This window comes from Ornithodoros turicata, unplaced genomic scaffold (genome assembly GCF_037126465.1).
Source record: "Ornithodoros turicata isolate Travis unplaced genomic scaffold, ASM3712646v1 Chromosome41, whole genome shotgun sequence".
Lineage (NCBI taxonomy): Eukaryota > Metazoa > Arthropoda > Arachnida > Ixodida > Argasidae > Ornithodoros > Ornithodoros turicata.
The window spans coordinates 804,321-828,673 of record NW_026999371.1 but is presented as its reverse complement, the minus strand read 5'-3'; the positions used below and the strand labels follow the sequence as shown (position 1 = coordinate 828,673).

Sequence of the window (24,353 nt, the reverse complement as noted above, 5' to 3'; positions counted from 1 at the left end):
CCGACGGTTCGAAAATTCGCGGCTAAGGGTGGCAGGGTCACGTGATGCTACGTCACACTTAACTCGCGAGGTTACTCGGGCTGAATGAAAAAAAAAAAAAAAAACGTATCCTGACGTCATAATCCTAGGTTACCCTGCTTAGGAGCAGAGTGCAGAAAGGTTGTTACAAGGGGGTTCCAGGCCAAATTACCCAAAGGTCGTGCTCGACCCAGCCCAGTTTTGCTTCCAAAAGTTGTCATGGACTCCTTATTGCAAATAAGCATATTTTTCTGGGATTTACGGGACAATGTTGAACCGTTTTCGATTTAGGCGGGGTCAAATTTTGTCAGAATCGCGAAAACTGTGCTACGAAAAGAGTTACGTTGTCAGCAGGGTTTTGCGTCTAGGTGGACTTTAGTAAGATAGAATGAAAAAGCATGGTCCTAACATTCTGCCAATATCAAGTCCTTCCCTCGTGTTTCATTTTCGGCTCGGTGGAGGGGGCTGCTTTTTGGCGATATTTTTACAACTTTGCGCCTTGCCAAGGGCACCTTTCGCACAAGCTGAATGGGACAAATAAATTCAGCGTGTTATGGACCTTCCATTCCATACTTCAAAATCTCATGTTTTGAAGGCCGACCACGCAATATTTATTGCCCCATTTAATCAAAATGTCGTACTTTTTGTAAAGCGGGGGGTTTGCGACGCCATTTTTGAAAATGAAGGGGTCGGCCGAGAACAATCCAAATGGGTGAAGATGACGGATCAATGTCTACAGGGTGTTCAAAATTAAGCTTTCACGAGCGCTACGCAAACACAGCGATGACAGGAAACCGGATGATAACTTTACGCTACCTGTGTAACAAACAGGTGCTGCTAATTATGTAGCACTTGTTTCTTACTCAAGGAACAGCAAAATAGCACCAATTTTCCTTTTGTTCGGCTATTCATCAAGTGCTAGTGAAAGCTTAATTTTGAACACCCTGTATTAGAAACTCATAACGGGGCTGGACTTCACGGTACAGTTCGTTAGATATGAAGACAGTGAACTAGTTGCATTTGAGGGACCTCCTTTAGAAGTGTTCAATTTCAATTTCGAACCATTGGGTCTATGCCAGCAGCTCCCTTCCTTCGTCGCTACAATCTTGCTCGTTAATGGGAGGTAAGGTTAACGGCCGGATAAGCACGCCGCCGATCTGCGCTGAACGCCGCCGCCGGTGATGATGCTGCCGGACCGCCGATTCACACCGCCGCGGCCGGCCCAAAATGGACCCAATGCCGCCGCCGACAAAAACGGCAACCGCGCACATCTCTAGCCGCAGCGTCTCCGCGTTTAGCCGATGTTGGTTGACCAGAACGATCAAAGAGCAAGTGTATTCGCGGGTTTCCTCGTGAGTTATAGTGACCCTGGCCATGTACTCTACCCCGATAAGGTATCAACCTACGAACGGCCTAGCCGTTTCGGAACTGAAATGATGGGTTGAGCTGACGCCTGAAGAACACTGTCGGGCGCAATCGAACTTTCAAATACAGTGACTAAGAAGACAGGATTCGTAACGGCACAAGGATTTCCCGTGACTGCGTAACCTTCGGTGCACCGCCACCATGAAAAGAAAATGCTCATTTGTGAAATCGCATGTACTCGTGGGGCACGGTCGCTTGCGGAAAGAGACTGTGTACGCGTTTCGCAAGTTCGAACTTGGTTTGGTTGCAGTTTATTCAACGAACGAAACGTCCTGTACGCACGGTAAATATATGAGTTTTTGAGTCAATACATTGCATCAATAAATGTGTACTTCGCCATTCAAAATGCCTTAGTCACTTTGGAATAACGGGAACCAGGCATCAAAACCAGTGGAAGGCGATGGTAGCCAGGACCAGCCTAAAGGCGAGACAGAAGGTGATTCGTTCACTGTGATCGAATCATTCGCGATTGACGCATCATTAATTCGGACCATAAGATGCACCACAAAACCAAAAATATTTTTGCCCAACATCTTATAAATGGAATAATTAACTTACAGTCTACGGGTAATCCTTGGTGGAGGCCCTTGTCTCTGCAACGCAACTCAACACGGCAGAAGTGGCTCTTTCACACTACAGGCGCAACGGCTCGTATTTCTGCCACGCCCGAGAGGGGAGAACCTTTCGGAGGCTGTCTTGGTACAGGAAAAGGAGATAACATTCTCGGAAGCTCTCTTAGTACAGGGAGAACGGGCGGTAGGATCACGTGGGTCGGTGATATCGCCCACGCGTTGGAAGACAGTCACTTGGCTTCGGCGCGCAAGTTGTGAACACCCCGCACCCGATCCGGAGGAGCAATCATGCTGTAACCGCTCGAGAATAATGCTCGCAGTAAAGTCGTGCGTTTGGAGTTTGCGCTTCGAAGTCAAGTGACTGTGTTTCGAAGAGAGGGTTTGGGTTCGTTAGCGAACCACGTGGTAGCTACGGCCCTTCTCCTGTACCAAGTCAGCTTCCGAAAAGATTCTCCCGTCCCGGGCGTGTCGGAAACTGCGGGCGAGACTGGAACTGAGCCGTGGCTGAAAACCGCACATAATACGTTTTTTTTTTTCTTGTCGAACCGAACCGGAACCGCACACATTTTCTTCTTTCCCCTTGTACGAACCGGAAGTGAACCGAAAAAAAATATAATTCGGTAGCCGGTTCGCCAGATGGTAAAATTGCCTAGCTGGGAATCTTGCCGAATTCAAAGAGCAGACAGATTAATAAACCAAGAAGTGGTGTGTCCACGCACCTCCTACAGCATTACCTCCGAAAAGTTCACGACATCCCGTACATTTGGTGGCTCGACGTGTAAAAAACAATACGTATAATTTAAATAAAGATGCGCTACACTTTGCATTGTTGGCTCGGCTACTGGCATTCGTTCAGCGTCGCAGAGTGAGGGCTACGTAAATTTAAATAGTTCACACAGTGACGTCCGCAAGCAACGTAGTCCTAAAGCGACTACGGGAAAGAGGTTGGCGTGACCTGACCCAGACCACGGAGGAAGGAAACACAGGTGCGGCGCCCTCTTTTCAACAGGGAGTAATGTGTCGGCCTGCGCATAGGACTCTGGGATAGCCTATCGACCATGTGGTCACTTTCTTCTCTCTTGTTGTTCTTTTTTTTTTCTTTAGAAATGAACGATAACATTTTCCAATAGAGTTCAATGGCATGCTAGCTGTACGTCATTTCCCAGTCGAAACAGGGAGGTAGCCGGGTTCGAATCCCGATGCCGACTGTGCTGCCTGGGGTTTTTCATTTGTTTTTCGTCGGACGCTTTCAGACATATGTCGGCACAGTTCACTTAGAAGTCGGTCCAGGACGCACATTCCCCGGGGCGGGCCGACAATGCCGAGCCCTTTCACCGTCACTTTTCGGTGCAGTAGAGGATTTTCTGCTGTGAGCTGCGTGATTTTTTGTATCTATGAGGTGTAGAGGAGAGGCAGCAAGAGGAAGAAAGAAGCCATCGCCGGAACCTGATATGAATTCTGAGTCGCATGAGTTTCGATATTCGCGGTGGCCATTTTCTCGGCTTCTGTTACCTTCTTCGCTATGAAACTTTCAATGCAGGTTCACATTAGGTGCAAAGAACTGTGTTTTTGTTTAATTTGCATAACCTGGGATGACCTGGGATAAGGTGCGCTACAGGTTTCCGAAATCAGAGTGCGGTGAGGTAGGATAGCACAGCATTATCAGACTGCTCGTTACGTGAGAACGTAGAGACGCAGCGCGCTGGGAGCTCTTGAAGGTTCCTAGATTTTATACTCGACTGTCTTTCCCACACAGCAAGGGATAACCTCGTCATGGGCGGGACCAGTTCAATGCTGAAAGATAGGCAAATTAAGAACCATACACAGAATATACAGGAAAGAAAATGTACGAGGAAGGAGCCACATCCGGTACAAATGAGTATCTGGATGCAAAGTAAAATATTTTCCTCGCTACTATTTCGATAACAAGATTGAGATGACGGGCATGGTGTTTCCTTACGACATAAGATAACGTTTAGTTCAGTAAACAAGATCTGTACGGATAGAAGAGATTCAAGAGAATAATAGGACGGTAGAACACTGTGCATTAAAATGAGGGTCGCACATGTAGTCTGAACACTTAGTGGGAGTGCCACTTTCCTCCACCTTCCGGCACTCCTGCGATAAAGCGCAGATAGATTTTTCTTTCAACTGCAGCTGCTCACGTGACAAGATCCAGGCACAGAAGGGAAATAAAGCTTCTTAAGCTTATTAATAAAAGCTGTCGTAGTGTGCAACGGGGTCTTTATCTGGATGCCCTCTGGGAATCCATCAACTACCTCACATACACTGTAAAAGACGAGGTCGACGTCAATGTGTGACTCACTGGGAGTGGCGATTGGCTTGCTCGACCACGTGAGTAATCGGGGAAAGGGATCGGGCAGCACTTCTAAGGTCCCCCTGCTCTACTAGAGCTTGATTGTTAATGCAGTAGCATTAGTGAGTCACCTTCAGATGAATTTGTGTGTCTCTGCGCCCAAAACTCAGGTCACGATGCCGGCAGCGTCACGGAAACCTACTCATTATAGTTCATGGTCCCTGTAACAAAAAAAGAACAAAGAAGTGAGTAGTGGCATATGGCACTTACTGCTCCTGCGAATGAAGCTGCTCTAGAGCCCCCCCCCCCCCCCCTCTAAGGCACCGCAAAAGGATTTCCAGGAGGAACGGTGAACGGTTACACTACTGTGCGATCTTTGAACTCACTCGCTTATTTATTTCCCCCTAGGCCGTAAGGCAATACAGATGAACCCTAACCTCTGTCCTACTTTTCGAACGGAGTCAGCGAACAAGTGGCCACTCGCGGAGCCCAGCGCTCCCTGTCCGATTTGTTTCGGTATGGGTCTGTCTGCTAACGTCGTCATGTCGTCCTTCGGGTACAGATCTATTCACAGGTAGTGGCCTCACGCGTGTTGTTTAACGAATCGTGTCCAATCGAGAAAACGACCCGAGTCAGACAGGACATCGGTAGCAGTTGCATTCGAGGAGTGTTGCAATGTACAGCAAAGTGCTGCGAATTCGCTGCATCAATAAGAATTATTTAATGAGTGTTCGCGCAGGTGCTCTTTGGAGCTATATACAGGGTGTCCCCGAAAACGTGTCATTGAATTACAATTAAAAAAAACTACAACACCTAGAGCCATGCGGCCAACGGCATTTGTTCTTGCCGGGTTGCGTATTTCGAAACCCTAACCTATACAGAAGAGCGGCGGTGGCGGCGGCAGAAAACCCTGAAAACCCGATGCCGATGCGTCGCGTTGCCACAGGACGCTGCTGACATAATGGCGGCTGTAGGCGGTGTTACGCTTTGTGGTGTTAGTTGGGTTGGGACAGATGGGTTGAGCGAAAAAAAACAGATAGATGGTTGACGTGCCTTGAGATTACGCGTTAGGTAACGCGCTACTTCTTACAACATTTATGCTCCTTGTGGTTAAAAGCGTGAGTCCGCAGAGAGCCGGTGTTTTCAGTGTATGAGAGGGATGTTGTGCTGTTATTTGGGTGGCCGTTGACATTTGTTAGCGTGTTAGCGCAGCGGTCAAAGTACGCGCGCACGGGAGCGAGGAGGGCACGATACCCGAGACGGGCGAGACGGCCGGGGGTGAAGCGACAGATGATTCCGTCGGAGGCATTCGACGCTACACCTTTGGCAATGTCAGACGTTTGTCTTACGTATTAAAGTTTCGTTTTTTTTGTCGTCCTTCCTATTTCCGATTCCGATTCTATTTTATCCGACATGGCGACGAGGAAAACCGCATCGGCCACTGCCACCATCGCTACAACCGCTACCTCCACTACGACACCGCCTCTTCTAGAACCTTTTGGAGCCACACCCAATGCTAGCATTAACGACCCCACCGTCATCAACATGCTGGCAACTGCATTGAGCTCGATCACAAAAGTTCTTGAACAGCAACACGCAACCGCACTGCAGGTAACTACGATGCCAGACTTTACGTATACGCTACCACTCTACTACGGCAACGACGCCGACTGTTTCAAAGACTGGCATTCCGCTGTGCAGTCCTTACGAGAGAGGTCCGGATGGAGCGACAACGCAACGCTCAGCTCTGCTATATCGAGACATCGAGGACGCACATTGGAATGGCACAAAACCGAGGGTACTAAGCTAACGCAATGGAATGACTGGATCACCGCTCTCCAAAAGAATTCCACATTCCCTTTTTGTTTCGCCAGTGGGTAAACCACGTCAACCTACGACGTCAACGCGAGAAGGAACCCCTTGTGGATTACATTTACGCCCGATTACAACGGATCAAGAAAGGAAAGTACCAACTTTCTGACCCTGACATAGTGGACTGGATTATCGACGGTGTTCTCGAACCAAGGCACAAACCTATGCTCTATGCCTTTTACACGCTCAGGCAAGGTTCTGTAAACGACCTGGTACAGTACGCTCCGGAAATTTATCGCCAGGCTACGGACACAGTGCACAAAACTTCCTTCACCGACCACTCCAAACAAGGAACAGCGAAGACGTTCACAACAAGCAGAAATGATCAAGAAGGAGTTCGGGACCAGAAACCTTCTGACGGCATGCGAAGCCAACCACCCGAAATACAAAGGAAGGCTCAACCTGCAACTGTTCCACCAGACATGTGTGCAAGGTGCTTCAACGTCTGACACCGCGCAAAGGACTGTTCTCTCCCCGACTCGCGTACGGAAGAGGAAAAGGCTGAAGCTCAGCAACGTCGTCGGAGCCTTGACGGCCAGTTCCAAAGACAAAGACCGCCTCTGACTGAAAACGCAATCAATAACGTAGTGTCCTCTTATCAGGCACCTGCACATGGCATTATACTTGTTCCAGGCAGTGTAAATGGCATAGATGTCTTACCACTATGGGACCCAGGATCTGCTGCAAAACTGCTATCTCACGACATCGCAAAGCTCCACAAAATTGACGTCATCCCTAATGAGACCGTCACGTTAAAGGGACCCTTTGGTGGAATCAACAGCCCTGTCGGCCTGGCCCAGGGGACAGTGTCAATTGAATCGGCAACAGCTACCGTCGAACTTCGAGTTGTCGACAGTTTAAACTACCCCCTTATTGTCGGCTTGGACTGGCGACGCGCAGTTCCTTTTGATTATATTGAGCGCTTTCACGGAAACGTACACACTCTCGAATGGATTCCGAAACCAAAACTCGCAGACATCGATACACCAGAAACCGCAAATCACTCGCCTTTTGTTGAGCTTGTAGACTCCGAATCGTCCCACCTCTCTGCTACTCCGCCACTGAGCGACACGAAGACTTCAAGCGTCAGCCATACCACCGATACAGTCACTGAACCTGACGCTATCAACATCGGAGGGTTCACAAAACTGATCGTGGAAAACGGCACAGGGCAAGCTCGCGACAGACCCATTCCAAGTCTTCCATCGAAAGATGATATAGCCAGCAAAATATCATGTCTCCAGGGCTCACAAAACGCAACCGCAGAGGAGCTTGAGAGGCTAAAAGACGCATTGCTAACGAACTTGGAAGCGTTTACGCAACCGAGTACGGAACTTGGACTTTGCCCACACGTCGAACACACCATTGACCTTCTTGATGACAAACCGATACGCATGCAACCTTATTCTACATCAGAGGTCAACCGGAAATCAATGCAAATCAACGCATCGCCGGTCATCGTAGTCGACCAGCCGCACCACGTGTCCACACCCAAACGCCTCTGTGTTGACTACAGGTATCTCAACGCAAAGACGGTAAAGCACGCATACCCCATGCCCCGCGTTGAAACTGTACTCCGCAAAAATAGCAGGATCTCGTTAGATGACAAACCTGGACATCAAGAAGGCTTTCCTCAACATTCTGCTCAGGGAATCCGATAAGCCAAAGGCTGCATTCGTCACCGAGAATGGACATTACGAGTCCAACCGTATGCTTTTCGGACTATGTAATGCGCCAGCAACAATGCAGAATGTCATGAATGACGGCTTAAGACACCTTACAAGCACGGGACATGTTGAAGTTTACATTGACGACATCTGCATTTTCACTGATAACGTTCATTACCACATTGAGCTTGTTTCCGAAATGCTGCACACTCTTTGTGAACTTGCACTGCGAACTGACTTTACCAAGTGCATCTTTATAAGTTCCGCCATTCCATTTTTGGGTCTGGTTGTTTCCCCCACCCGAGGGACTTTCTATCGATCCTCAACGCACAGAAGCGATCGAAAGGTACCCTACACCACGTAACAAGACGGAACTTCGGTCGTTCCTGGGACTGACATCGTACTATAGAAAGTACATCAAGGATTATTCGAAGATTGCCCGTCCTCTTACCGACTTGACAAAGGTCTACAATGACAATTGTCTAGCGCCTGCGAAACCGCAATGACCACGCTCAAACAATGTCTGATGCAAGCGCCCATACTTGCAAGCTTCAATCCTGAGCTTCCTACGGAAGTCCATGTTGACGCATCACACCAAGTTTTTGGAGCTGTTTTGGTTCAGCGAGAGGGTAAAGTTGCCCGTATTGTAGAATACGCAAGCAAGAAGGTTCCCATATCGGACGAAAACAAGCATTCAACTGAACTTGAAGCCATCGCATTGCACTGGGCTGTGCCTGACAAGTTCCACTGCTACCTTCAAGGACTGACACACTTCGATGTTTTCACCGACAACTGGGCCGTTACACATATCATGACGAAACAGACGCCACACAGACGCCTAGCACGGCTTATGCTCGACCTGATGGAGTACAACTTCACCATCCGACACACACCCGGCAAGCAAAATACTGTTGCCGACACGTTGTCAAGAATACCCGACGAAGTTCACAATCTCCTAGTTCTTCATGCAGCGGACTCTCGCCTCAACGACGCACAAATGCAGGATCCGGCACTTAAACCTATCATAGACGGCCTCGAAACCTCTGACTGTCCATCCGCAGCGAAGGAACACTACTCCCTTGTAAATGGCACTCTTACGTCAATCTCTTCGAGTGAGACACCTGGCACAATGCGCACCGTCATACCACGATCACTCAGGCACGCTGTCCTCAAGTGCTACCACGACAAAGATGGCCACAGCGATGCTCAACGAACACTTTCAAAAATTCAGCGAAGGTACTACTGGAAGACAATGTCGCAAGATACACACGCATACGTGAAGGGATGCCCGAAGTGCCAGGAGTATAACCACGTGCCCGGTGTACAAACGCGCACATTGCAACCCCGAGCACCACCTACGACACCATTTGACCACGTCGCTATTGATCACGTTGGTCCAATAAACACGGAGGATCCGGACAAATATTTCATTACAGCTGTTGACCTCACCACGCGGTTCATAGTAACACGCGCTGTTCCCAGCAAATCCACTGAGTATTTCCTCACATTCTTTGAGGAGGACATTGTTGATACGTACGGAGCACCTCGGGTGGTCATCACAGACAACGACAAAGTGCTTATATCTGCAGCAGCTACACGATATTTCGCCGACCGATATATTGAACGACGGACCACCATAACTTACGCACCGGAGACTAATGGGCTTGTAGAAAGAGCCAACGGCAAAATCTTGCCGGTAGTTGGGAAAAACATCGACGGTGACATCGATCACTGGAGTGCCTACCTCAAACGCTCAACATTTCAAGTGGACATCACCGACCATGCAGGACTAAGAACATCGCCATTCCAGCTGCTCTTTAATTACTCACCCCGACGGCACATCGGCAACGCACTTCATGTCAGCCCCGACAATCCACCCATCAACATTGAAGATGCGCGTAATGACGCACACGTCAGCCTTACGAAGTATTTACAAGCCATGAAAAAGAGTTTCGACGCTCGACACCGGACACCAACATACAAGATAGGAGACAAGATAGGAGATCCTCTTCTCCAACGGAATGGGAAACGGCAAGCTTGGAAGTCTCTATGAGGGACCCTACACAATAACGAACGACGAGGACAACGCTTACACGATTGCACGCTCGTTGCCGAATGGGCAAACTGAAAATAAAATCGCCACTGCCATGCAAATCAAAGCCTACCGCGAACCTCATCACATGGAGCATGACTACGACCTCAGCGAGATATTTGACGAGTTTCCCTCGGACAGCCAACCTGACGGCGATCCATCAGCCCTGACCCCTGATATAGCAGAACGCGCGTCCTCCGAAGTACCGCTTACAACTCCCGTTGGAAGCCCCAAACGCAGGAGATGCCCACCTCGGTGGCTATTGGATTACGTCACCGGCGAACATTACGAGGACGCAATGTTTGACACCGGGGCCGTGTTAGCGTGTTAGCGCAGCGGTCAAAGTACGCGCGCACGAGAGCGAGGAGGGCACGATACTTGAGACGGGCGAGACGGCCGGGGAAAAACACAGAGTTCCTTCGGAGGCATTCGACGCTACGCCTTTGGCAATGTCAGACGTTTGTCTTACGTATTAAAGTTTCGTTTTTTTTTTCTTCTTCCTATTTCCGATTCCGATTCTATTTTATCCGACACATTAATACACGGCATGGAAGTTGAAAATGTTCGAATGTAAAAGTGGGACAGAAACTGAAAATGGGTCCCTGCGACGTGTAGAGAAGTTAGAAGTGAATCTGCAAAAGCAAAGGCGCCGTACTGAAGTCTGTGCGTAGTGCATGCACCAAGACTGTGTGTGGTGTGGTTCCGACTAGAGTCACTCTGACGTTTTCAGGTTATATTCCTTTTGTATTTTTTCCTCTTGCAGAGAAACTTGCATGTAGTGGTCTTGAGCGTCAAATCCAAATAATGTGCACCCAGTTTAGTTCATGATTGAAACGTGGTTTAACTTGGTTTAACACCAACTCTTCAGACTCTGGGGTGGAATCGGGTATAACACGTAATCAGGCTGTATTTATGGTGCATTTCAGTTCACTTCACATATCTTTCTGACCAATATTTATAAGGTTTTATGACCATAGTGTTGATACGGCTTACTTTTGTGGTTACATGTTGGCAAAAAGTCGATTACACTTGCCTTTGATTAGTAAATGTTGTGGATAAATGTACACAGCATGACAAAGAATGTACACAGGTTTTTATAATGCTATATTTTGTCCTTTATTCAGTGTTTCTGACTGCTAACAGGGAACAGTGACCTGAACTTGAGAAAACATTATGCATAATATACACATGCATACCTAAAGCTAGCAAGTGCACCAAAATAGCAACACTAAAATGAATGAAAAGCATACTTCTACAAATGCTACCAGTAAAACCAAAAACGATAATGAAGTCAGTATCACTGCATTGGTCATCCTATGATGAGGAATGGCATTCACATTGTTTGTCTTCTGGAGAGAGAAGGGATGCTTCGAGTTGGAACATCTAGGTATAGCCACTTGTGTCTCACTTGATATCACCCAACCAGAACTGACCAATTTTGTCAAACATTTATTCCTGAAATGTTTGTTTTCTCATTTGAACTGCACGAACTGAACGCAAGTATTAGTTACGTTACTTGTTTTAGATTAGTTCATTACTACGCAGCTCAACAAGACATTACTTTGGTAACTTTGTGACTTAGCAATTGCACGTTCCATGAGGAATATTCAAATCGCCATTTGTGGTGTAAATTATATTATCTGATTTCATTTTTCACTATATCCCATGGCTATGATAGTCTCTGTGTCTCATGGTCAACTCTCATCTCTGCTCATGACTGTGATGGTAATGGACAAAGAGACAAAAGTGGTTGTCACCTCAGGATGAAAGATCATCAGTTTCACCCGTCACCTGTTTATGCAATACCTCATGCACATACCAGATTCACTACGAAATTGTTCATTGGAGACAACCACTGACCATTACCAGTCATAACTAGAATTGTAGCTCCAGAAAAACATGTCTAAGTTAATTGGTTAGGAATAGTGACAAGATGTATTTAACGTGGTCATGAGATGCCTACAACTTGCTTTTCATGTTTGGCTGGGGCCACTGCTGGTTGGGTATTACTGGGAGCCCTCTGTCTTGGCAACTAACACATTACACACTGCTCTTGTTTTTATTATTTGGGAACGCTGCCATACAATGGTTTCTACAAAGGGGTATCTAGCAAACTTAGAAACTTGTTAACTCATCAAACCAAGATGGGAAGGTGTCTAGGTTCACATGTTTACTGATCAAGATAAGGGAGTAGGTTAACTTTTAAAAAAAATACAGTGCCAGTGTCCCAGCCACTTGACCCAATCTTGATCATACCCACACCATCACATGCTGTACGTATGTATGCACATAAATTAAGCTTTAAGTACAACATGTTGCTCACAAATGCAAAGGCACTGCAGCTCTATAAAGCAGTAACATGCACTGCCAGGTTATGAAACAAAAAGGGCTCGACTAGACAGCAGTGTCTTCAATATAGTGAAGGTGTTGGGACTTTGGGCACCGAACACTAGGGATGCTGCCTTGGAGGCACTTGTGTTCAGAGCTGTGGGACGGATAGAACCTTTTAGGAATCTCTGTGCATGATCCTGGGATAATTGTGAATAGTGGACTGCTAGTGAATGTATGACTAGTGGACTTCTGAACAGCGACCATGTGCATAGTGAACAGCAAACTTGCGAGCAGAGCACATGAGCAGTATTTTTAGGGAGTGGTGGGGGATGAGAGTTTATGTTAGGAGCAGCAGAACAAGTCGGGAGACAAGTTCAATCTCTCCTCTTTTTTTCATTACAAGCAAACAAAAGGGATTATGTATTCATGTCACTAGAGTAATACTTGCGATGTCACACAGCAATGTCGTTTCCAGAAACTCCCACATGTTGCAGGATAAATTACTTGCATGGGCTTCATGCATGTCGTTGCAGTTGGACGGCATCAGTGAAGTCCGTAATTCCGTGTAATACAAAAACATTGCAACTGTATTCCCCATGTTTTGCCGCTAATAATGGCCTTTTAATATTTCAGTTTGCTGTGTACAAACAACATATCAGTTACGGTAGCGCCATATCGCTAGAGTTACAACATTTTGGTTTTCCTATAGGCTGTGTAAACACCTGCCAGAAAGCTTTAAATCGATGAGATTTTCTTTTGAAAAGTGTTGACTCTTCTGTGCTTAAGAGCATGGTTTTGATGAATTCTGGTCCCACTCACTGCTATAACGTTCAGATTGTGGGGGGAAACTCGAAGAACACACAGCCTCAACAACAGAAAGACATCTATTGGTTAGTCGTATAAGGTCACCAATGGGGGGGGGGGGATATCTTTACTATGTAAAAAAATAGGAGGGAAAGGTTAGCTTGCGCCATGGCGGGTTGATATTCCCAGCAAAGAAAGGCAAACAAAAAGAAAAACAAACCACCAAGGGTAATGCGATGAACATGTACAGTACTATGGCTATAAGGTAACAGTTGTGTTAGTGAGCTTCATGATGTGTCTTTAAGCGAGACATCGTTGCACAAGAAAGGGTAAATACATTGCGTTTTATGATGTATGGTGCTAATGCCATACAAGCATAGCCCAGGCAAGTTCACGGCAGTGAATAAGATGGATTTCAAACAACCGACAAAAACTTGTCTGGTACCTGCTACATTTTAATGTAGGTGTTCTCTCATTACCTCGAGCTACGATAATTCATACTTTTGCATACTTCACACAAACTTCATGTCACCTCCGTGCTTAGCTCACAGTTTTTTAGTGTATTGAAAAACTTATTAACTGAACGGCATTTTTGTCTAATCACCATTTTTCATTCCCTTGTGAAACCCTCCTACTGGCAGAAGATGGCTTCCGCACGTTGCTGACGCCACCTCTTGAGACACCCTCCTTTTAACATAATGCTCACCTCCAGATACCTGTCTCCTAAAGAAGGCACCCTTACTGCTTGGGCATTAGCTGATATCAGACATTTAGTTTTGAGAACTGATGTGTTAAGCTAGCAACCATCGACATGCTGCTTTTTAATATCTCTGCAGTTATTAACTTATGCCTGCTTTCTTGTGTCCCCACTCATAATAGCGCTTCTTTAGAGGAAAGGCTAAAAAATGTGAGCTGCAACATACATTTGGAGTAATTTATAACAATTTGAACAAAAATATGTAATGACCTGGGGTTTGAATTATTGAGTCTACTGTAATTTGGTGTTCTACACAACGTCTTGCAATTATGCCCATATGAAAAAGTTGCATGCAGGGCCAGACCATTCGTTTTGCTTCGATATGCTGCTTCCTTCTGATTTGTTTATTTATGCCCTCAGGGCAGAGCAATGTGATGCTTGATGAACTTTGGCAATTGCTTTTGTACTGCACCATTTTTTGAAACCCGCAAAAAAGTATTTTAGAAGTTTACGCAGACTGTTCTGCAAATCTTGTAGGTCATGCTTTGTGGTAAACAGGCCTCATCAATGGACGTACTCTGGAAACAACATGACAGGATGCAGTCTTTTCGTGTTGTCTTCAACATTTGCCCACTCCTCAGGGTCGTTAGCCATGGAGTTTGTCCACCAGCTTGCCTGCATTTATGCTGTTGTATCAGTGATAGTAGGTCAAGTTATTCTCATGCAACCACATTATTGATGAAAGATGGAAGTCACTGAAAGGCTAGTCAGCTGTAGGATTCGAACACACATCTTCTGGATTACCGGTCCAGGGCTCTACCAATTGAGCTATGCTAACACACATCCCCAGAGACTTCCAAGGCTGCGTCATCTGAAGGGACAAACCAGCGACTCTCTCTCACTCATCCTTCTCTCACTCTTACATTTTTGCTCACTCATACACACATTCATACGACGGTATCGACGCAAGCGGCAACTGTTAACAATAGAGAATTAATGTTCTGAGGCTGGAACACATAGAAAGGACAAATACATAAAGAGACATTATTGTATTGTTTGTTACTGTCATGCTTCCTGCTTCTAAGACCAGATAGCACTTGTCTTTGCTATACTATCTGAAAGGCAGATGATGAAACACAATGTTGTAACACAATTGAGTTTAATAAAGCTCATGTCTTGCAGCCACAGCAACCATTTTGTTGAGTGAAATGATGAAGCCCACACATGCTCTGTTACATTTGTTGTGTATTACTATACTATTATTGTTAAACTAATATTAATAATTAATTATATAACTAATTATATACTATGATTATGTATTATCATTATACTGCATAGTCTTATATGTGATTGCAGATACCTAGCGCAGGTCTGATTAACTTTTCGTAAACGCAAGGGATAATGGTGTGTGTGGGGGGGATATGTTTATTATATTAAAAAATAGTAGGGAAACGTTAGCCTCTGCTATGGCGGCTTCCTATTCCCAGGAAAGAAAGGAAAGGAAAAGACAAACCGAAGAAAAACAAGTGGTGTAACGTTTTCAACAAAAGCTCTGTCTTTTCAATGTAGTCAACTTTTGATCAAACACAAGCATGCGTGATGACAATGAAAACATCACAACCACCAGGTCTATCAACACAACCTCTTTGTTTACATTGATATAATGTATGTCTGTATGCATGCAGGTGTTGGAAGGTGGGTGCAGGAGAAAACTTTCCTCTTGGTCTCAGGGCTTTGCGGGAACGGCCCCCTTTTCGTACATAAGGATTGGACAGGGCACCTTATATTGTTTCATAAGGCATATTTTTACAGGATTTACACGCATTTTGATTACTACAGGTGGCGTCTATTAAATGAGAATGTTCTGTTATGTGTCATCAATATATTTACGAATAGAATCACTACCCCTCTGATACCAAACATACCTAAATATGACCTCACATCATGTGAGTCCTAGCAGAAGTCTGCTTAGCACAATTTACAATATTGCCGATTTCATTTCAAAAACCGCAGCTGCTGCGTGGAATAAACTGCCAATGTGTAAACACCCCATTTAATTGTTACTCCTTTTGTTGTCCACGTCCCATGTCTTTTGGACTTCTTTCGTGAAGGTCCCCAGTCTGAATAATTAATAATAATAATAATAATTTTTATTAGTGCCCAAGAACGGCCGCTAAGGCCATGGTGTTGGCGCACACAATACACAACTCACAGTGGATACAATACAGACATAAACGCACAAATAATTATGTACAGACATATATATAATACATATACAGTGGGATACTAGCAGAGGTACATTACAAACATAACAGGCATACGTACTTACATATTTACAGACAAATACACCACGCAGTACACGCGATGAAACATCAGCAACAAAACTACATGACACGCATACGTACTTACATATTTCAGACAAGTATACCACGCAGTACATGCAATGAAATATCAGCAACAAAACTACAATACATAGATTACGCGCAGCATATAAGTAATAAGATGGAATGGGACAATATACTGTACAAAACAAAGGAAAGAATATCACGATTGAAAATTCACTGATGAAGGAAAGAAATAACGTCGCGTTTAAGGGATGCGGTTGAGGTGTGGAAAATATCACATGTGGGGTGGAAGCGAGCTCAGAAGAATTTGGCATCGGGTAATTGGATCGCTGAGGCAGAAGCGTTTAACGTAGAAGACTGGTGGATTACGAAAAGCCGCGCGAGGAATACAAAGTTTAGGAGGCTCAGCAGGAGTGGCGAATCAACACGGGCATGGACACATTTGTACAGAAATAGGGCGTCGGCGATAGAGCGACGTGTGGCCAGTGGGTGAAGGTGAAAATATTGCAATAGTGTGTCATAGTCATACAATAACTTTTTTCGTAAAAAGCCATTGTGTATGATATGGAGCGCTCGTTTTTGTACAGCCTCAAGACGCTTTGTATCAGTACCTGAAAGTGCGTTCCAAGCAACAGAGGCATATTCAAGCCTAGGAAGAACATAGGACTTGTAAAGTTTAACGAAGACAGCAGGAGTCTGAAACTCCTTGCATGTATATGACAGGAGGCCCAGCGTGCGAAGAGCGGAAGAGAAGGACCGCTGTGACATGTTCATGGAATAGCAGTTTGGCATCAAAAATAACTCCTAAATCTCGGATACTGTCAACACGACATATTTCAATGTCGGAGAAGTATCGAAACACTGAGATATTTGTCTTGCGTGTGAACGAGACAACCTTCGTCTTTGCGCTGTTAATTTTGAGACCGTTGGCACTGCACCATGACAGTATAGTGGATATATCTGACTGTAGCTGTAAGCAGTCGGAAACCGAAGAGATCACTTTCATTAATTTGAAATCATCCGCATACTGAAGTACAGTAGAATGTTTGAGGCAGGATGACATGTCATTCACAAAAATATTAAAAAGCAGGGGACCTAGGTTGGATCCCTGAGGAACCCCAGATGTGGGAACATATGCATCTGAGTACGCGCCCGAGACAAAAACAGAACAGGAATGCTGACTTAGGTATGACTCGAAGAGTGCAACAAGCGGGTCAGAAACACCGGATGTATGTAGCTTATCTAGTAGGACGCCGTGACTCATTAAATCGAAAGCTTTTGATACATCGAAGTAGACAACATCAATCTGACCGCGAGCACTGACGACAGGGGCAACGGAGGACATGAAGGATACCAAATTTGTTACCGTAGATCTGCCTGTCATGAAGCCATGTTGAGAGTCAACGAGCTTGCGTTTGAAAAACGACGACAAGTGCGTATATATGATGTGCTCAAGCGCCTTAGAAGGCGCACACATAATACTGATCGGTCTGTAGTTGGTCGCAATGTGCCGGTTTCCTGACTTGTGGACAGGAATCACAACGGATGACTTCCAGTGACTAGGGAAATTATTGCATCTCAGTGACAAGTTATAAATAAACGATAGTACAGGTGTAACAATATCAGAGTAAGCTTTCAGAAAAATAGCTGGAATTCCATCAGGGCCAGGTGTTGTTGTGGGTTTCAACCTGCAGGTCGCGTCGCTTACATCACTCTCAGTGATAACAAATGTAGGCAAATCATCAGTGTACGGTGCGGTCTTGAAATCAGCGGAAGCAGTAGTGTTACTGGTACCGTTGTACACTGAACTAAACTGCGCAGCAAACATCTTTGCAACGGTTGGAGGGTCAGAATACAAGGCGTGACCGTCACTGAGAGAAGGCGACATGACCGGACCGCGTTTCTGAAGTTTGTGCCACTTCCAGAAGTTACGAGGATTATCATTTACATTCGCTTCGACGGTGCTCAAGTGCAACCTGCGGTCGTGCACAACGGCTATTTTTAAACGTGCGCGAAAAATAACAAATTCTTCGTAGTCAACCGCGTTCCCATGTTTTTTATACTTCCTGTTACCAACTTCCTGTTATATACCAAAAGTTGGTGCTATTGGAAAGCTTCCTTATCGCTAAAGATGAGTTGTGCAGTGAGTGGCTTATTGGCATATGCTCACTAATTAAATAAATATCATAACTTTTGAATTTTACTTTGGACACTTATGGGTAAGTACCTGGGCCTGCTTGCACTAGACTTCTGCTAGGGTCATAACTTGAGGAATTCCCTTTGGGGCGGCCTTGCTAGTGCTTGTTTCACATGCTACTGTTAACTTTTTTGACTTCACATTAAATGCTCTCCGCTCACGCTGTAGAAAGGAGTTGTGGTTTAATGTTTCCAAAATGGTTACAACATCGCCACACAGGCCGCACTCATCCGCAAACGCGCCACACACACACACACAGTCCTGCAATCGCTTCGCTCTCTCCCTCGCGGAACAGGGGGCGCCAGTAACGAGCGGAGAATTGCCTACATTCGGCCGTCCTGTTCGTCTTAACGTCCTCGTTAAGTCCAGAAGACAAAATAATGACAAAATTAAAACGTCATTTACGACGGTTAAAAGTGCATACTATTGCACAACATAATCTTGCAGTCTAGCCGGTAGTGTACGGTGCCTAACCGGCCTCCTAGCAACAGGAAGCTCTTCTTGCGGATCCTCAGAATCTTCAGAGTCAGCATCGTCTTCAAGATGAGTTGTCTTGGTTGTTGCCGACCAACTCTTTAGTTGGGAGACGTGCGCTGTAGTTGCGAAACAGCTACCTGAACTTGGATTGAGCTCCGCTACTCTGTAAGTATCCGCTGGCAAAACTTGGGTAATGACCAGGGGTCCTCTATACTTGGGCTGAGTCTTAGTTGGTTGCCCGGTTCTCTGTGCTGCCTTTCTCATAAAAACCACCTCGCCCACATCATACATTTTTGCTGGGTAGTGTCTTTGATCATATGTGTGCTTGCTCTTCTCTTGTTCTTCCAGCAGACGCTGTCGCACTCTTGACCTCAGCTCGCTCGGTTCACTCCAAGTATCCTCACCTTCTGCCGCAAGCTCTCGTAGTGCAATCCCGTAACAGGTTGGCTTGTAGCCATGGAGAAGTTCAAAAGGAGTCTTCCCTGTAGTTTTGTTTATAGCATTGTTTAGGCTGCACTCTGCCTGCTTGAGGTTTTTATCCCAATCGCGGTGTTCAGGGTCCTTCATTGCTGTGGTGATGACTGGTAGTACCGTTCGGTTCACTCGCTCCACCTGTCCGTTGGCCTGGGGATACCGTGAGGAATTCAGCACATGTCGAATAGTTCGTGTCCTACAAAATTCCTCAAATGCATTTGAGGTAAAACAACTACCCCTGTCTGAGATAAGAGTTTTTGGCAGTCCTCTCTCTAGGATAAATTCCTCCAGAGCACTCAGTACATGTCTAGATGATGTGTCTCGCGTAGGACAAAGTCTTACGAACTTTTTCAAATTATCCACGATGACCAAAAGGTGCTGATTGCGTTTCCTGCTTGGCACAAATGGTCCCATATGGTCCAGGTGCACAGTTTCAAAAGGACGTTTTCCAGGTGGAATAGAATGAAGGAGTCCCTCTTTTTTCCCACCAGGAAGTTTGTTAAAAATACATTCAAAGCACTGGGAAATATGCTTCCGCACATAGTTACGCATACGAGGAAACCAATATGCTTCCTGAATTTTTGCTACAGTTCTGTCTACCGAAAAATGTCCCAGCTGGTCATGGCACTGAATCACTATTGCTTTTCGCATTGCCTTTGCCAACACAAACTTGCTTGTTTTCTCTCCGTCTTGCTCAAATTCTCTCATCAGTCGACCATCCTTTAGGGTGTAAGCACTCAGTCTTGCTTTCTCGTCCCTGGTACGACAGTGTTCTGGCTTCTCTAATATTGCCAATAGCTCGCATATCTTCTCATCTTCCCGTTGTAGGGCTAATACCTGGTCAGCAAGGTCGCAGGAGAGACAGACCTCAAATCGATCTTCAAGGAGAGTCCATTGTGTCAACTGGCTCATCTACAGGGCCTCGGCTGAGAGAATCAACATGTAGCATCTGCGATCCCGGTCGATGCTTGATGGAAAAATCAAACTCCTGTATCAGGTCATACCATCTTGCAATCTGGGGCTTCTGTGCTCGTTGCGCGTTAAGATAGACAAGAGCCTGGCAATCCGTAACTACGGTAAAGTGGATGCCCAGCAGTAGAGATCTCAATCTGTCCACACACCAAACGATGGCCATGAGTTCCAATCTTGTTGAGTGGTAGTTGCTCTCTGTCTCAGTTGTCTTCTTGCTCACGCAATAGACAAGGTGCCACTTATTCCCCTTTTGTTGCAGCAACATTCCTGCTAGCCCTTTTGAACTTGCGTCGGTATGCAGCTCAGTCTCCGATTTAGGGTCGAAAAGCTGCAGCACGGGCTTTGTCGTCAGACTTTCCTTTAGGTATTGGAAGCAACTCTCTTGTTCAGCTCCCCAATCAAAGTCCGTATCCTTCCTTGTCAACCTCGTTAATGGTTCAGCAATCATAGCATACTTGGGGATGAATTTCCGAAAAAAAACCGCTCAGTCCTAAGAATCTCCTCACTTCGTGCACGTTCCCAGGCGTTGGAAACTGGGCGATAGCATTTACCTTAGCTTCCCCAGGCTGCATCTGTCCACTGGTCAAACGGAAACAAAGGTATTCCACACTGTCTTTGGCAAAAACACACTTGCTCAGGCGTAAGGTCAAATTTGCACCTCTAAAAGCGTGCAAAACCTGCCGTAATCGTCGGATCATGTCACTCCAATCCTGTGCTGGGATGAGAACATCGTCTAAATAACACATCACTACTTGTCCTCTTAGGGGCCCTAAGACCTTATTCATAAGGCGTTGGAAGACGCTTGGTGCGTTGGTGAGGCCGAACATCATCCCCTCGAACTGCCCTGTTTCATCGGGTGTAATGAATGCAGTCTTACGCTTTGCACTTTCCGTTAATGGCACTTGCAGGTAACCATGAGCAAGATCCAGGACCGTATAGAGCATTGCCCCTGCGAGTCCTTCAAACTGGTCATCTATGTTTGGTAAAGGATACTTTTCCTTTACTGTTTGGGCATTCAGTCTTCTATAGTCGACTACAAGTCGTTTCTCCCCATTCTTTTTATCCACTACCAACACAGGGCTGGCATAGTCGGAATCTGTTTCGGTTACCAATCCAAGGTTCTTCCACTCACTGACGATCTTGCGTATTGTTTCTCGTCCTTCAGCATTCGTCCGATAGGGTCGCACAGAAACTGGAGTACTCCCCGGAACTTCGACGATGTTCATTTTCATCACGGACGTACACCCCAACTCGCTTGGCGTCATTGCGAAGCATTCCCGGAACATGTTCAATGTTTCCACCAATTCGGTATGTTGTAGCTCTGTGACTGTAGGTCCCACATTGACCTCAGTCATCAGGATAGGTTGTCGCACGGTAGTGACTTCCTGTTGATCCATGGCGTCCACCTTGAAGACTTCAATCTGTTCAGCGCGTCCAAGGGGTTGTCCTTTCTTGATGATTGCGTCATGATCACCCGCTGCGCACATGGGCAACGTTACTTCACCAAGTGTCATGTCAACCAGGACATCCTGTCCACAGTGTCTGTAGACGACGGGACCAGTAAGCCGTTGCTCTGTTGTAAGCGTAATCCAGTTGACTCTATCTTTCTGTAGGTTGGATTCTTCCTTTGCCCTCATTTGTAGCTTCTGCTGAACGTCAAACGGTTCCAAATGGGCAAATGGGCAATCATTCTGATGCCAAAACCGAAGACAGCCTCCTACCCTTGCATACGTTAGGTAGGGTAACTCAGTAAAGGTTCGTCCGATTAGCAAGTCCACAGTCTGGGCCTCGTCTGGGACCACGAGAATGGGAATATCCCTTGCAACAACACCGTCTATCTCTATATTAGCCTTGCACCTTCCTATGCTCTTAGTCACAGGCTCGCTGCTGTTTCCAAACCCATACAGAGGCGGTGACTCCCGAATGAGTTCTGTACCACATCGTGCTGCCGCAGACGCGCGAAGGAGGCAGCCAGAGCTACCTGTGTCAACAAGTCCGATGAGGGGGAACTCTTCATTTAGTATCACCTCCTTTAGCAAAACACCAGCGTGCTTCGTCTCATCCGTTGGTTGACTCACAGTGTTTGCCTCAGTACGCTCGGTCATCACTCCCTCCTTGCAGTGACGTTGGGTGTGGTCAGTTCCATTACAGCGCAGGCACTTCATTGGACGTTTCGTTTGGGGGCAGTCACGTGCCATGTGTCCGTACTGGTTACAGTTGTAAGATTTACGCTCACCTTTTTCGTTGGAGACTGGAGGTCGTCTGTCCTTGTTGTCACGTTCATCGATGGCCTTCCTTATAGTTGTCGTAGCCGTATCTGTAGCACGTAATGCATTTACCACAGTCTTTTTGTCACGCGTTGAACCAAAACGCTCTTGTCTTTCTCGGTCGATTCTTTCAAATTCCTGAATATCATGCAGGAGGTCGTCTTCGTCGTCGTGCGTTTTTCCTAATAGCATAGTGCTAAGTTGTCTTGAACGCAGGCCTGTGATAACTTGTTCACGTGTGTCGCAGAAATCAAGATTCGCCTCGTTGCACAAGCGTACCTTAGATTGAAAGTAGGCCGCAGTGCTTTCACTTCTCTGCTGGACGCGTTCCTGCATACGCCTCCATCGTTCCGCTGCTCGTGTTGGCTAACGAGAGTGCGTCGAAAACGGTCTTCGAAGTCTTTCCATGACGTAATTTCAGCGTTATGTGCCCGCAGCCAATCTTTTGCTGTTCCCGTGAGACGACACTTCGCGGTCTCAAGAAGAAAACTCGCGGGCCACTTATGGAGTGTTGACGTTCTCCGCAAATTCTCCAACCACTCCTTGGCCGATGCCGCGCCTTCGGTGGCTTCGAAATTCACAAAGTTCTTGCTTAGATCGGGCATGACCTGAAATGTTGTCACATCTTGCGTTGCTTCTGGTCCTATTGGCGTCGATGTTGACAATCGTCGCAGCAGGTCTGACAGTAGCCGGTCCTTTTCCATAATCACACCCAAAAGTTCACGCACGGTGACGACGTCGCTCTGATCGACGTTTTCGCCGGAACCTGTCGCACTAACCACACTCGACGACTTGCTTTGTCCTTCTTTGTGATTAGGGTTAGCGTCACTTGCCGCCATCGCGCTTCGAATTTTCGTTGCTTACCGGGAGTTGTCACTGCGTTACTTGGTCTATCCCACTTCTGACATGTTAACTTTTTTGACTTCACATTAAATGCACTCCACTCACGCTGTAGAAAGGAGTTGTGGTTTAATGTTTCCAAAATGGTTCGCCAAAACATCGCCACACAGGCCGCACTCATCCGCAAACGCGCCACACACACACACATCTGTCCTGCAATCGCTTCGCTCTCTCCCTCGCGGAACAGGGGGCCCCAGTAACGAGCGGAGAATTGCCTACACTACTGATATAAACTTTGCTATAAGCGAAATGCACTGCCACAGCTGTGTCAAAGGAAATGCCTCAAGGTTAGCATCCTAGCAGAAGTTTCGAGCAAGTGGGCGAGTACCTCCACCAAAAAATATTCTGAGAACGAACTGCATTGACACTCAGTGACTTTTTCAAGTTATTAGTCGGATTCTGTTTACATATTTCTTGCGTGAAGCATTGTAGAAATGTGCTCTTTGGCTGCTGTCAGTTGTGTGTTCATCCGCGTGGTTCACACATAGGGGGCAGAAGTTAAGGGTCACATGGAAGATACACTTCGCTTTTCATTCTTCTTCTCTACCGAACTGGTGCACAGCACTCGTGTCGTCTCATGATGCAAACGTGCTGTCTCGTCTGCGGAATGACATCATAGCCATTGCTGTTCACAAGTAGAGAAGGATTCCAAAGCATGCCTTGTGGCAGTTCCTTAGCAGTGTTCATAGAGACCAACAGACCAACTTCGAGGCGGTGCCATCTGCGTATACTCAAGTACCAACTAGGCAGCTCCGCAGACAAACAATCTCACATCATCTTATTTCACCAAGCGAACAACAGTCTCTTAAGAAATGCCAACTGGGATGCTTCTGCGGAACTTTTGAGAACTATTATTTTTCAGCTACACCTGCAGAATTCGTAACCAATGCAATCTAATGATAGTAGTGTTACGGGATGCTGGTTCC

General features: G+C 46.2%; 1 protein-coding gene across 1 annotated transcript; it reads right to left on the bottom strand.

Annotated features, from left to right (window-relative positions):
• Nucleotides 1-20,168: 20,168 nt before the first annotated feature.
• Nucleotides 20,169-23,366, bottom strand: LOC135374047 (uncharacterized). The gene is made up of 3 exons (XM_064607053.1): nucleotides 22,807-23,366; nucleotides 20,812-22,732; nucleotides 20,169-20,714 (listed from the first exon to the last, which is right to left on the bottom strand). Exons 1-3 carry the CDS (start codon nucleotides 23,364-23,366, stop codon nucleotides 20,169-20,171), a joined length of 3,027 nt encoding a protein of 1,008 aa, XP_064463123.1.
• Between the last annotated feature and the right edge of the window lie 987 nt (nucleotides 23,367-24,353).